At 41.4% G+C, this 15,780-nt stretch overlaps 1 protein-coding gene across 2 annotated transcripts in view; it reads left to right on the forward strand.

The window, feature by feature from the left end:
- LOC311036847 (CD209 antigen-like protein D) overlaps positions 1-14,543 on the forward strand; it is a 580,951-nt gene extending 566,408 nt beyond the window's left edge. Inside the window, exons 1-4 of one of the 2 annotated variants that reach the window (XR_014599895.1) lie at positions 11,745-11,789; positions 13,319-13,461; positions 13,926-14,032; positions 14,131-14,543. Coding sequence is in view for 1 of the 2 variants with exons in the window: in XM_084045862.1 (XP_083901988.1) it covers positions 13,319-13,461; positions 13,926-14,032; positions 14,131-14,260 (380 nt within the window). In the remaining variant the exon portion in view is untranslated. Of the gene's footprint in view, positions 1-11,744; positions 11,790-13,318; positions 13,462-13,925; positions 14,033-14,130 lie in introns of those variants that run through there. The other variant, XM_084045862.1, reaches the window with a different exon arrangement.
- The last annotated feature ends 1,237 nt before the right edge of the window (positions 14,544-15,780 follow it).

The following is a 15,780-nucleotide window of genomic DNA, read 5'->3' on the forward strand; positions in this document are numbered from 1 at the left end:
GTAAACTGTCTACAGTATATGACGCTGAATTAATTGACAGCAAGTGGGTAATGGGTATATATAGGTTATGTATAGAGCTATGTGTCATCATATCATGGGATAGAGTGAGTATAGGACTATATGTATACAGATATTATAGGATACCAAAGGATTTATATGATATAAACTTACATGTGTAATTGTTTGCATGGATTATGAATGTTAAATAAGAAGGGGATATGAGTAAATACGTGTTTACTTCTTCCTGGTCCTTTTTTAACATGTTGGGGATGATCAATGATCTTTTCTTTTACTTATTTTTTTTTAAATATTGTATGGCTTTCATTGTTTTTTGTTTTTTATTCATTTTTGACCTGCAAGTTCAAAATAAAGATGATCAAATCAAATAAAAAATAAATAGATGGGAACAAAATGGACCATTATACTGTAACTCTGAGTGTACAAATGGAACCAAATGGACCCTGACGGCTCCATTTGGTTCCATTTGTACACTCTCAGAGTTGCAATAATACTAGACTGAAAGAACGAGCCCAATCCATGGTCTCGAAGGGCGGATCCAAACCCAGGCGCCCGGAGCAGTGCGGAGCCTCCTATTGCTTCACCAATCTATGTCCCCCCCCCCCCCGGGTCTGTGCAAGGAGCACGCTGACGTCACCAAATTTAGAGCGACGCCCCTCTGCACTCTGATTGGTTAGGAGATAACAAGCTCCAAAGACCATCGTTCCTGCATGGCTCGCCCAGACTTTTTTTCTTTTGTAACAAAAAAAAAAACATGGGTTTCCGAGGCTACAATAATACTGACACTGTGTAAATTTGGGGTCCCAGAGATCAAAATGGTATCAAATGGGGGTCCACGGGCTAATACGTCTCAATTTGGGGGTCCTTGACATGAAAAGGTGTGAGGACCACTCATGTAGCCTACAGAGAAGGTTGTCTGTGTGAGTCTCGTGGAATAAAGCAGATCATTTAATTCAACCTCCTCTGTCGGCTACATGACAAGATAGCATTCAGCAGCACAAAACACATGTAAACTTCCTTTAATGTGAAAGAATGAATGAATGAATACGTGTCTCTGTCTCTATCTATCCATCTCTCTATCTCTCTATCTAAGCAACACGCTCTGCTGAATAAGAGGAACAAGCGCGAAGGGCGACAACGTAGATGTTGGAAGGCCAATCAACTCACTGCTGCTGTTGACACCATCTCTGCTCCTTGATGCTATCAGTCACAACACAGCCACAACTTCCTCTTACGCAATGACTTGCTAGAAACTGTACTTTTTTGCTCACATGACCAAATTGCTATGGCAACGGCTGAAATGTTTTAACTGGTAGAAGGGAAGCACCATATTAGGTTTGTCTATTGAAATAATCTAACCAGCACCATAAGGTTTATCTACTGAAATGATCTAACCCGGAGGGAGGCGATCCCATATTTGGTGTGTCGGATGGAGCCAAAGTTGTATAAATACTACCGTATATCTCTGTTCTGGGGGGTTTTGGTAGAGAAGCTTCTGCGAGGTGTCACTTGTTTTCATAGCTACATTTGGTCTGAAAACTTCTCGGCGTGGGGCATGCGTTATTCGGGGTGCAACAGCACAACCACACTTATTGGGTTTAAATTCATAGGGTTTATAGGTCTTTGCTGAAACTATTGAGGGTAGTAGAAATTAGGAGGGTTTTAATTTCTTCTATTTTCGTCAGACCATTACAGTGTGCGTGCGTGTGTGTCTTACACTTACTTATTATTGCTACATTTGCACCCAACCAGCAACAGGCTGGCATATGATCACATTTTGCTAAACAAGTTATCTAGTGTGTAACATAGTGTGATACAGATAATGTAGTTCTCAATCATTACTTTTCAAGACTCTCATCCCTGCAAGATGTCGCAAAGTATTTATGTCGCACCAGATCCGACACGGACAGTGATATATTCAAAAAGAAGAGTCCAGAAGGAGCACATCTACGAGAGCGTGGGCTATGAGAACGCCCCTGGACCACAGGAGGACATACCAGAGAACGTCCCTGAACCACAGGAGGACATACCAGAGAACGTAGCAGGAAGACAGGGTGAGTTTGACTAAGTTGTGAATCGTGGTCAAGGGGATTTCTTGGTTTCAAAGTGTGAAAAGATTTATTGGTTTACCGGCCCGTCTGAACTTCCCCCTGCACGTCTGTGTCATTTTAGATTTTAGCTAAAAAGCATGAATTTATAGTTTGTCTATTCAAAAATAGCAGATATACAAGTTCATAGCGTATATATATATATATATATATATATATATATATGGGGGGGTCCCCAGCACAATTAATTAATATAGCGTCACAATATTGCTATTTTTTGAAAAAACATGTGTGTAAATACATTTGTGTAAAATAAATCTTTGAATATACTGTGTTTTAAAGCAAACATTTTTAGATCAAATGGGGGTCCCTGGAACAAAATATTTTTAGATGTTTTTTTTTTTTTTTAAATAGTTATAATGGTGGGGGTCGTTCACATTTTTGAGAACCACTGATATAGAAACCTACGTTTTTCAGAAAACTGTTAAGGATTTGGAAGACATTTTTAGTATTGGCATCAGGTCTTAATGGGTTAATAAGTGAGCATAACTGAAGCAGATGTGACTTATATTCATTGGATCTGTATAACGGAAAGAGAACACTAGGATTATTGAGTTTATAGTTAAAGGAGTAGCTTATTTTCTATCAATTACACATGAAGCCTTGAATTCATGGAGATATTTTATTATTTTGTCGCATTCCTAAGCCAATAATTTAATGACCGGCAGAGTCTCATTGACCGATGACCCGGTTATCAAATTATTGGCTGAGGAATGTGACAGAAACTATAAAAAACTCGAATTCAATGGGGTGTGTAATTGATAGAAAATAAGTAATGTTTTGGGTGAAATACTTCTTTAACACAGAGGTCTCTTGGACATGAGGAGATATTAGGCTGCAGAAGGAAGATGTGAATGTTGACCAGCAGCATGGCACCTGCTCCATTTTAAAATCTAAATCCATCCAAATTCAATACGATAACACTGATGTTGTTCAACATGTAGGTGACATTTCTGAAGGACTCCACATTGAGGTTAAAACAATAATTAATGATTTGGGCCAGAAAATCAACATAGCTTTACTGTATTTATAGAAAGGGATAAAATAGATGAATTGATTTGTAGTCGACACTGCCATACTGATGTGACTGCTGCTAGTGAAACCTTCCTCATGTCGCCAGTTGATAAACAGTAGAAAATAGCAAATTAAGATTGATTTTTTTGTTGTGTTTTTTTTTGTTTTGTTTTTTCATAATAACACAGTTCGAATGTTGAAGAAGGTTTGTATTGCAAAATGGTTACATTTGTATGGCAAAGTAGGCTGCTTTTGTGCAAGTCTGTGTGTATTTTGGGGGGGTGGAGAGACGCTTGGCCGAGATTTGTAGAGCAGATCTACAAGCTCACAGCGCGTCACTCGTGATGCGACGCGTCGTGAGCTTGTAGATCTGCTATTTTCAAATAGCCGATGTATACAGTAGGTTTAAAGTGCTTATGTAGCCCATAGTCGCTTCTTTTGGGCTTGTTTTCCTAGACCTGGTTGCTTATTTCTCTCATAGAATCTGGCAACACTGGTCTCTGAAACTATGGCGTTGTTGCTAAACTTTCGGCGCATAGTGAAAGTTGCTCTGATCTGCTCAGCAGAAAGGATTATTCTTTAATTTTCCTCTGTGTGTTTGATGACCCCCCTATTTTGAGCTAAACCAACCTTTCAGCTAAACAGGCTGCTCGATGTTCGTTTGTAAGGAAGTATTCCACTGAAGTTGTGGACAAAACAACGTGTAGCTACTAGCTAGGCTAGATAGCCTCGTTAGCTCGTTGTGACGGGCGTCTTGCTGGTATTTGCACTTTATTCATTTACAGCCCGTACATCTACATAAACGTTCAGATTTCAAACATAAAGTGCTTAAAGGGATATTTCACTTTCAAAACAACTTTTGGTCATTTTATCATCTACTCAGGCCTTTGTGAGCCCCCCAGACCGTTTTTAAGTTGCTTGATTCAGTATTTAGATATTTAATAATTCATTTTATCAGACACGCCCCCTTCCTATACAAACCCATTGTAACTTCAAACTACATTTTAACCATGTTAGATTCATCGAAAACACCCGTCCTTGGTTCTGGTGACTCACCCTGCCCTCCTAATGCGTGAGGGGGCCGTGTTTTTCCGATATTTGTTTTCATTTATTTATATTTTATTTATTTTATATTTTATTTTTTTATTACATTTTATTTTTTTTCATTTTCGCGCGCAGCATTTCTTGATACGCATCCAGGCAAAAGTTAATTTGGCTGGATTCTGATTCGCTCCCCTGACCGGAGGTCCTGCCCTCCGCCTATATAGTCAGGGGTGGGCTTAATACTCGTACTTTCGTTCCTCTTCTCATCTGAGAATGCAGAACTAATTTCTTCAGCTTCGCCGAAGGATTGTTTGCTTAACTACGTTTCATCAGGCCAGGATTGACTTATGCGACCGCCAGACATTAACACATCCAGGTGATTCTGACTTCCGACCGTAAGTACACAGTCTTTTTCCGTAATACTCCCGAGCAGCCGCAAAACTCGCTCCCAGTGGGTATTATTATTACCAGTTAAATTAGATCGCTAACCGTTGGCATGCTTAGCCTAGTAGCACTCGTTAGCACGGAAAGCTAACAAGTGACTAAACGTGTGATAGCTGTTCGACAAGCTTACACTGTAGCTCGGTTAGCCCCAAGCTAGCCTTGACTCCAAGTGTTATGACCGCTGGCTACAAAACCTGGCTCGAAGAACGGCTCGCTCACACCGCAGCTCGGCTGACTAGCCCTAGGCTAGCCCTGACTCCCCTTGTTGCGTCCTGCTAGCTACCAAAGAAACTACCTCAACGGACGGCTAGCTCACACTGTAGCGCGGTTGGCCTATGCTAGCCCTGACTCCATGTGCTGCATCCTACTAGCTACCAACGCTAACCCGACGGGAAGATCATGGTCGGCGGAGCCTTCCTTGAAGCTTACCCGGTCAGAGTGAGTCGATTCCCAGAGCCAATCTCACATCCTGCCCACACCTTGGTGAGCACCCCAGAGGCCGAAAAAAGAGCATGGCGCCCGGGACCTGGTGTGGGACCCAATCCAATGCCACCTGGTCGTTAGTATTCCAGAGCTAAGCCCTGACGCTAGCTCCCAGCGAATACTGGTAGCCCTGACCGCTACCTTTAGCACTGTTGACTCAGCCGGCCTTGCCGCAAAGCACTTGTTAGCCCCGAGCTAACGGTGACTCCGAGCTTTGCAACTGCTAACCAGCCTACCCGCGTAGTGCTCATTAGCCTGGAGTTAATAGTGACTGTGCGTGTTGCGGCTGCTACGTCTATTCTACCAAAGCTAGCGGACGAAAAACGCGTGTTTGGATAGTCCCCTTCACTGCGCTGCACCGTGCTTCGCGCACTGTCAAGTTAGCTACACGCTAACCACCGAGTGGGACACAAGAGTGGAAACAAGACGCGGGTCTCCGCTTACAAAACACATTAAAAAAAGCCACCAACTGGCACGTCGTCACCGGTAGGCTCAGCGAGCTCCCACTGGCGACGAGTTTTTGCACGTTATCTTTTTAGCTATAAGCTATACGCTGGGCGAGCACGTCAGTATTGGTTGCCCATACTATGTTCTTCGTCGCTCGCTACCACCTAGTATCACATGATACTAGCTGACCTAACACGCGACTACTGACCTGCTTCACGAGTTTCTGTCGACACAACACGTTTCACAGGCTACGATTAGCTTTACGCTAAACACACCAATTTTGTGTTCTTTTTCTCTGGTTGGTATAAGCCTAGCATGCTTTTCCGCCACAGAAACATCTCTCCTACACCAAGTAAGGGAGGAGACACGAGCGAGAACTCCTAGGAGGTCACACACAAAACCTGACCCACAAGGTCACACACAAAACCTGCAGGAGGGTGGCAGGTCTCATGGCCTCGGCCATTTCGTTATTACGACTGACGAGTCAACACATGAGACCGTGTTAGAGGTGGGTGACGTCCCGGGACATCCCCAACCGACGTCACTACCACAAGGTGCCAGTCACAACAGGAGGTGTGGCGGCGCTCAGCCACTGGGGGAACCTATAGTTCTTGTCAGTGGGGGTCCGATGGATACGTTCACCTCCAGAGAGGTGGTCGTCACGGACGCCGACCTGCTAAAAGGTGGGGAGCCACCTACAACAGCAAGGCTGCCAGGGGTTTGTGGTCACGCAGGTTACAGACCTACCACTGACAAAACAAAGCAGTTCCTCCAGCTCCCTGCATGTGCATCATGTTGGAACAGACAAACATACCGACACTACAGGTATCAGTGACCTTCATGCTCTGTCAACACATGACGAGTGCATGCAGTTTAGTGATGGCGACGGACGGGTGACGCCTAACGCTGACGCCTAATGTCCCTGCAAACTTGGTGGCATTCATCCGCCCCCTTTTGTCACAAGGGGATAGGAGACTGCACTGTCTCTGCCCGGTGAGGGCATTGACAGTGTGTTTAGACAGATCAAAGACTTCAAGGAAGTCGGATCAGTTGTTTGTGGCATGGACACTACGCATGCGTGGTAAATCTGTCTTGAAACAGACTTTTTCCCACTGGGCAAGTTGCCCCCAGTAGGTCTGAGGAAACACTCCACAATGGAAATGGCAACATCTTGGGCCCTGTCTAGAGAGATGTCTCTATTCAGGATGCCTGTATTGTAGTTGATTGGGCTTCGCCCTTAAACCTTGCCGGGTTTTTTATGCAACTAGGGTGTGATCGCCCCTCTGGTGGCAGATACGGTCCTAGTTGTCGCTTCCAGGCATTGTCATGCTTCGAGCTGGTGACTCAAAACTTCGGAATTTACAATCAGGGAGTTTATCAAATCTCTCCCATAGCGAGACCTCAAAGCGCAGTGAATTGAAATAGAACTATAGGTTACTACCCTAAAACAGGTTCTATGAAATACGAAGCGAGAGGTCTCGCGAAGACACCCTTCTTGTTGAGGCAGATGAGAAGAGGAAGTCTTATTCTGAAAGTACGAGTATTGATCCGACCCCTGACTATATAGATGGAGGGCGGGACCGCCGGTCAGGTGAGCGAATCAGAATCCAGCCAAATGAACTTTTTCCTGGAAGTGTATCAAGAAATGCTTCTGTATTCACGCTCTAGGGGGCGCTCTCCCATAGCGAGACTTCTCGCTTTGTGTTTCATAGAACCGGGGCTACGGTAGTAATCTATAGTTACTTTGTCATGATGTAACTCCAAAGGTGGACAAGAAATCAAAAATAATTGCTCCATTGATTAGAAATTAAAAATTAAAAATATACTCCCCATTGACTTACATTGTACCGTGAAACAGCTCTCACACTCTTTTAGCTCATAAACGAACGCAAACAAAGTTGATTCAGACAATATAGAACATCACCAAACCCAGTACTGTTTTTTTGTTTTGTTTTTTTAATTAACTTCCTGTTGATTTTGCTATTTTTATTAAGAAGAAAACCCGGACTGGGTACACGGATCCAAAAGAATAAACTGTACTGTACTAACGACACAAAACAAACCTCTACCAGAGTGGTCTTGCCCTTTAAACGACTTACACCCGCAATACTTTGTAAACTTGACTTTTGGCACTGTACTTGGTCTGCTCACTTTTCCCTCTACACCAAACCTCTTTGCTGAACATAGCCGATCTACAAGCTCACAACGCGTCGCAGACGCATTGTGAGCTTGTAGATCTGCTATTTTCAGCTACGGTTCCCCCCAGAATTGGATTGTGACCGTGCAAGTGGTTAATGCAAAAATAAAACATATTCAGTCCCTATGACACAAAGATTTCGGCGGCCCCCCAGCAGTATCTCCGAGGATCCCTAGGGGTCCCGGACCCCCTGTTGACCCCTAGCTTTAGACATAATTGAGAATCATATTCACTTTTCCATAGAAGAAAAGTGTGTGTTCATCTAAATACCAATGAGCCTACAGCAGGGGTGCCCATTACGTCGACCAGTAGACCGCTTAGGCTGCGCAGGTAGACCGCCTGCAATGCCCCTGAAAAAACACGCACACACACACACACACACACACACACACACACACACACCCACACACACACACACACACACACAAAACGCCCCTTTTTGTCTTCTGCTCACTGACTGACATGCACGGCCTGTCGGCCTCACTGTCAACGCCCCACGGCTTCAAACACACAATGCAATGCCTTGTTTTCATGAGTGAATAGCGCGGGGAACGTCAGTATTCAAGTCTATTAAAAAATAACAATTATATCAAGATGTGCACGGCAAAGAAGCCAAAAACGTACCACTTCCAGGCAGAGTGGGAAGAAGACTATTTGCCTTCTACTGTATGTAACACCAGGGTTTTTGCAAAGAAAGGAAACGTGGATTGACCTTTTACATCATGTCATAAGGATTTCAACGGTGAATTCCCTCCCAAAAGTGAATTGAGAAGGAAAAAGTTGGGCAAACTGAAAGCACAATTAACCGGACAGCAGTCATATTTCACAAAGCCCACTTCAAAAGCAAAGGCAGCCACTGAAGCATCATTCCGGGTCAGTCATATGCTCATTCAAAGTAAGAAATCCTTCCAAGATGGACAGATGGTAAAAGACGCCTTCCTTGTGGCAGCAGACTCATTATTTTGTGATTTTAAAAACAAACCTGAAATAGTATCAGTTGTCAAATCCCTTCAGTTATCCAGAAACACTGTTACACGGCGGTGTGAAATGATGGCTGGTGATTTGACTCATCAACTTAAGAAGAACATTGCAAAATGTGAGTGTTTCTCATTGCAGTTAGACGAGTCTACTGATATAAGTGATACAGCACAATTGTGCGTTTTCATTAGGATGGTATTCAAAGATATGACAGTAAAAGAGGAACTATTAACAATGCTACCAATGAAAGAACACACTCGGGGCGAGGGCATTTTTCAGACATTCAAAAACTTTGTTGACAAAAAAACAGATCCCGATTGGTATCAATCACCACTGATGGTGCGCCTGCGATGGTGGGGCGCAGTAATGGATTCATCGTCAAATGCAAGCAAGACGACAATTTCCCCAACTTTGTTAACTATCACTGCATAATACACCAGCAAGCACTATGTTGCTTGCTGGTGTATTCTGCGCTGGAGAAGCGCACCTGTTAGAACCATGGATTAGAGCGCACTCCTATGATAGGATAGTGAGCCATGGAATGTTGCTTGTGTAGATGTGTACTTTTTGAGAGAGAGAGAGAGAGAGAGAGAGAGAGAGAGAGAGAGAGAGAGAGAGAGAGAGAGAGAGAGAGAGAGAGAGAGAGAGAGGGAGGAAGAAAGAAAAAGAGAAAGAAAGCCAGCTTCAAGCAATCAGTGGTTTCTAAACTTTCTATGTGCCTGCTGGAACTACAAACTTGTAGGAATAATAACTTGAGTGAGAGACTGGTCACTGGTGGTAATGATGAGTCACTTGAGTAAGAGACTCAACTGAGCTGTTTTATGTTACCTGTTAAGATTGTGCAAGGCCAGGGCCGCTTCTCCCTACACGCACACTACGCAGGTTGCGTGGGGCCCCGCCTACCCGCCGATTAAAGAGTCCCCCTCTCCGCCCCCTCCCTTCAGCAGAAAATAACGTGCATTACTGCGTTCACATCAGCGCAGGCTGCGCAGCGCAATTGTCACCCTAAAACCGAAATAAAGTAACCAAAAAAGTAACTTTATCCGCAGGAAACCCGGAAAAAAAAAAGTGAGGGACACATGCACGTCCCGTATCCTGCGTAGAGCCCCTGTGGAGTCTAAAGCGGCACTGTGCAAGGCACAACTATTTTGTTTTGTTTCTTCCTGTGAACCCAAACAGTGTTATTTGGTGTTGCCTTATTATTGAAGAGATAATAAGAGACTCTGTTCCTGCAACTGAGCTGTTTTATTGTAGACTGGCTACCTGTTCATTTTTGTTCTTCCTGTGAACCCAAGCAGTGTTATTTGGTGTTGTTTCATGGTTGAGAAAGTAGAAAGAGAGACTGTTCTTACATTTTTAGGCCCCTGTTGTTTCATGGCTCATTGAAACTCTTTTCTGAGTTTAGTGGTGCATTATGCCTTCATGTGACTGTATGTATAGTAATCAGGCAAAAATAAGAATTAAATAACCTAATCCTAACCCTAAAACCGAAATAAAGTAACCCAAAAAAGGAAAAGAAACGAACAAAAAACACCAAAAAAAAAAAAACCAAAAAATCTGCCCAAAACCGCGCAAATTTCGCCCAAATCCACACTTTTTTTTTGCGCACGGCATGAGTGGTAGATCAGCTTGAGCTGGCAATTTTAATAGTAGAACTCAAGTCAAAAAAGTGTGGGCACCCCTGGCCTACAGTATATTGCTCAAGCTGTATTTTCCATTGCAGGGCAGAGCTCTAAAACAGTGAGAAGAGATGTTGCTGTGTTTCTGGGGATGCTGGGTCTTATACTGCTGGTGGTGTTCATAGGTCTGGTTGTGCACTGTAAGTATTCCATATCACAAAACAACCATAACAAAGCTTGCTGTGGGGTTTTGTTTTTACAGAATATTAATGATGTAACTTCTCTTTCTAACCTATTTCAAATGTTTAGAGGCTTTTTTTTAATGTGTATTATTGCGTGAATTTGCAGAGTGAGGTGAATAATGTGTTGTTAGAAGGTTATTCACATTAAAAAAAAAAAAAACGATATCATTGTGTTAGCAACAGTAGCAACATCAGTGTTTATAATCACAATGTTTGGTTCTTTGCAGATAAATTAGCCTATGAACAGTTACAGATCAAGTACTACAACCTGGCCCTGGAGAGAAACATTTTACAGAACAGCTTTGGAAACCTGACCATGGAATTTGACAATCTGACCCTGAAAAGAAGCAACTTACTGACCAAATACGACAACCTGACCCTGGAATGTGACAACATGACCCTAGAATATAACAATCTGACCCTGAAAATAAGCAACTTACTGACCAAATACGACAACCTGACCCGGGAGAGAGACGTGTTGGAAAGTGAAGTAAAATTACTTACAAGTGAGTGAGGTTACAAACCATTTTGAAGGAATATTAATGAGTGTATTTACACATGATTGATTAATCATTATTATCATTGTAATTATTGTCCGGGATCAGAATGGGAAAATGTTGCACACTTAAAAACAGCTTACTGTGGCCTACAATTACAATCACACAATCTCTCTGTCTCTGTATGTCTCTCTTTTCAGTGTAGAACCTGAATGTATGAACATGTTTTAATGATATAGTTATCCAAATGTATGTATTTTGACATACAATGACTGACATACAATTTCAATGGTGCCAATAAAAATTCAATATGGCTTCTAGTTTTCAAGATGGCAACCATTTTCAACTAAAATTCAGTTACAAAGTCGTAATTCGATCAGAAATTAAGCAGTCTGTTGATCTACATTGCAATGTCAATGTCAATTAGTTGAAAAATGATTTTTAATCAGAGAGTGATGTCAGAGCACAACCAGGGCACACTGGTGACGTCATTGCTGTGAGACTCAGCATGGGGTTCAGTGTCAGCTAAGTAGAGATTTGTCGGCTAAGTTGCTCTTATAACAGTCACAACTGTGTTTATCTTCACTTTTTGGTCCTCTGTTTGCATTTAGCCACAAGCCAGCTGAAGACCGACAACCTGACCCTGAAGATAAACCAGTTACAAAGTGAAGTAAACCAGCTGAAGAGACAGACAGCAGGTGAGAGATGGTGCAAACTTTTATGAAAAAAACAAATATTATCTTCTGGGGGGTTCCTTGCACAAAACATGTTCTTGAAACTAAAGCTGTCAAATAATTGACAAAAAAAAACAAAAAAACAACAATGTTTGCCTCGGAGATGTAGTGGAGTAGCAGTATCAAAAAATGTGTACAAATTTAAAATGTAAAAATACCATCAAGTTGTACTTGAGTAAATGCATGGTGTAGACATATTGATACTATTGATATAATAAATCAATAGTTTTATCCTCCCCTACACTATATATCTGACTATTATTATAATAATTATTACCCATGTAATTGGTCCTCACTAATGCTCATCATAAGATGGCATAATGTCTGTCTACTCACTCTGTGTCTCATTGGTGGGATGTGGACAGTTCAGAAACCTGCCTACCAATGACATCATCAATGGGGATGCTGAAATAGAAGCCATTGTTTTAGCATCAACAGGGGGCGGGGCTACAACAGCAATGTAAACACAGACATGTGTGGGGAGGATGAACTGTCATAGAGAGAGTTGTGTTTATGACATACTTATATACTTACATACTTTATAAACATACATACACTCAGTGGTGGAAGAAGTACTCAGATGTTTTACTTAAGTAAAAGTAGCAATACCACAATATACAAAAACATACTCTGTTACAGGTAAAAGGCCTGTATTCAAAATGTTAATTATATAAAAGTATAAAAGTATTGGCATCGAAAACGAATACCAAAAGTGTTCAAAAATAGAGATCTACAAGCTCAAATCAGGTCTTGCTGGCTTGTAGATCTGTTATTTCCAAATATAAAATAGGGCTTAATTGCTTAATGTATGTTTTGTATTAATAATCTAAATATGTATAATAACTAACTAGTAACTGAAGCTGTAAAATATGTGTAGTGGAGTAAGAAGTACAATATCTGCCTCTGAGATGAAGTGGAGTAGAAGTATAAAGTATCAAAAAATATAAAGTCAAATTACTGAAAATTGTACTTGAGTAAATGTGTGGTGTAGAAAACACCATTGATATAATAAATGAATAGTTTACCCTCCACTCCACTACATCTCTGACTACTATTATTATTACAACTATGTGTTAGAATTGATTATCAGTACATTGAAAATCCATCAGTATATCTCAGGTGGATGGAGTACTCGACCCCAGTACTTGAGTAAGAGTAAAGATACTCCTGGTCATATTTACTCCACAAAGTAAAAGTAAATGTTTTTAAAAATACTTAAAGTACAAGTAAAAGTAGAAGTAAACAGACGCCAGCATTTTAGGGAAGAAAACCTAAAAATACTCAGTACTTTACAGCCTTCCTAGAAATGTAGAAATGTACTTGAGTAAAATATTTGTCTTGGAAATGTACTCAAGTAAGAGTAATAAATATTTTTAAAAATCTAATACTCAAGTAAAGTACAGATCCTCAGAATATGTAGTTTAGTACAATACGCAAGTACATTTACTCTGTTACTGTCCAACACTGGTAAATCTCCTGTTTGATGTTTTTAGAGAAGTCGTGTTCCAGTGGATGGAAGAAGCTTGGAAGCAGCTGTTATTACAGAACTACTGAGAGGAAAACATGGCAGCAAAGTAGAGAATACTGTCAGAGTCAAGGAGCTGATCTGGTGATCATTAACAGTGGAGAAGAACAGGTTAGTGTCTGTCTGTCTGTCTGTCTGTCTGTCTGTCTGTCTGTCTGTCTGTCTGCGTGTGTGTGAGTGATTGAGTGAGAGGCCATAAGACAGAGAGAGAGAGAGAGAGAGAAAGAGAGAGAGAGAGAGAAAGAGAAAGAGAAAGAGAAGAGAGAGAGAGAGAGAGAGAGAGAGAGAGAGAGAGAGAGAGAGAGAGAGAGAGACACCGTAAGACAGAAAGAGAGAGAGAGGAGTGGGAGCGGCCCACCCACACACCCTGTACGCACGCCTGTGTGTGTGTGTGTGTGTGTGTGTGTGTGTGTGTGTGTGTGTGTGTGTGTGTGTGTGTGTGTGTGTGTGTGTGTGTGTGTGTGTGTGTGTGTGTGTGTGTGTGTGTGTGTGTGTGTGTGTGTGTGTGTGTGTGTGTGTAGAAGTGAATGTATTGAATAAAATTAATGAGGATTTAATCACGTATAAATGATCAGGCATTCATCAGAGGATTGAGACCTGGGGGTGATGTTTCATCATGGATTGGTCTGGAACGGGCTGAAGGAACATGGACCTGGGTGGATGGAACTCCACTGACAACACAGTGAGACATTTTACATGTTTTTATATTGTAATTCTATCAAAGTCACTGTATGTGAGTGGCTGAGTGGATGTTAACATACATTGTTGTTTATTGTGCAGGTACTGGCACAGTGGATATCCTAAGAACGATGAAGACAGGAACTGTGCAGCCTACTATCACGACCCTGACCCTGGAACATGGTTTAATATGGTCTGTTCAGATACAAGGCCCTCAATCTGTGAGAAATGATGTTTGTTTTCACTTCATTGATGAACCTGCAGCTCAGTGTTCTGCTACAGTAGTAATTAGTAGTGAAAATGATAAAAACTCAAACATTTTATAGCACAGAAGTACAAACTGTTGTATCCATAATAACCACTTTAATACAAACCACCAACTATGATGGTTTAGCATGTTATTCATTTAGATTTGACAACTTCAACGATTTTGCACAATAGCAGATCTACAAGCTCACAACGCGTCACAACACAAGCTTGTAGATCAGCTATTTACAGCAAGGAGATTTGGTGAAGAGGGAAATACTAGTGCAGAGGTTCTCAAAGTGGGGTCATGGGGGGGGGGGGGGTCCCCAGGAGGTCCCCAGCAAAAGTAGTTAATATAGTATATAACTATTTTGTAATTTGGCTATTTTGAACATTTTTAAAAGATCTATAAAATTATAATTTGATAATTTTCCTTGTTTTTTAACACAAATCTTCTCTTATGGGGGTCCCTGGCACGAAATACTTTAGATTTGACACACTTTAACCATCATTTGGCTATTCAAACAAAGCAGATCTACAAGCTCATAGTGCGGCACTCGGTGCCGCGCTATGAACTTGTAGATCTAGCTCTTTCTGTAGATCTTTATCATAGAAAATTTGATAAAATCTTTGAATATATTATACCATATATATTTACTTCTGGAGGTCCCTACATGGAACTAAATATTTAGAGATGGGAGTCCGCGGCCAAATACATATCATTGTGGGGGTCCTTGACATGAAGAGGTTTTGAGCACCGCAGATATAGCAACATACTTAAGTCTATCATAAAACAGTTTTAGAAGACATGTTTAGAATGGGCCTCAGGTCTTAATGGGTTAAGTGTTCATATTTACACTGTGGATGAATTGTGGATCAGTCAGCATGTTGAAGCAAACAGAGTTGGACACACTTTGTATTTTTAACATACAACTTTAACCCTTTAAGACCGGGAACGTCATTTTAACATTCATTTGGCTATTCAAAAAATAGCAGATCTACAAGCTCATAGCACAGCACTGAGTGTCGCGCTATGATCTTGTAGATCTGCTATTTTTGCTTGTAGATCTGCTATTTTGTATATCTTGTAGAGCTTGCAAATCTTTGAATATATATTTTAAAGCAAACATGTATAACTCAAATCATTCTTCAAACTCAAATCAAACTTTTTTCATATCAAGGACCCCCTAATGATATGTATTTGGCCGCAGACCCCCCATCTCACAATATGTTGTTTCAGAGACCCCCCAGAAGCAAATATTTGAGTTAAAAATGTTTGCTTTAAAAAAAACAGATATGTATATATATTCAAAGATGTGCACACATTTTCACGATTAAAAAAAAAAAAGCAAATCTACAAGCTCATAGCGCGGCACTTGGTGCCGCGCTATGAGCTTGTAGATCTGCTATTTTTGAAGATTTTCAGCTATAACCACATGGCCAAGATAAGCACGGCAGGTTGAAAGGTCTTAATGTGTCTCAGTCAGGGTTGTGTCAACAGCTGAG

Source organism: Gymnoscopelus microlampas (genome assembly GCF_963454915.1).
Source record: "Gymnoscopelus microlampas genome assembly, chromosome: 20".
Lineage (NCBI taxonomy): Eukaryota > Metazoa > Chordata > Actinopteri > Myctophiformes > Myctophidae > Gymnoscopelus > Gymnoscopelus microlampas.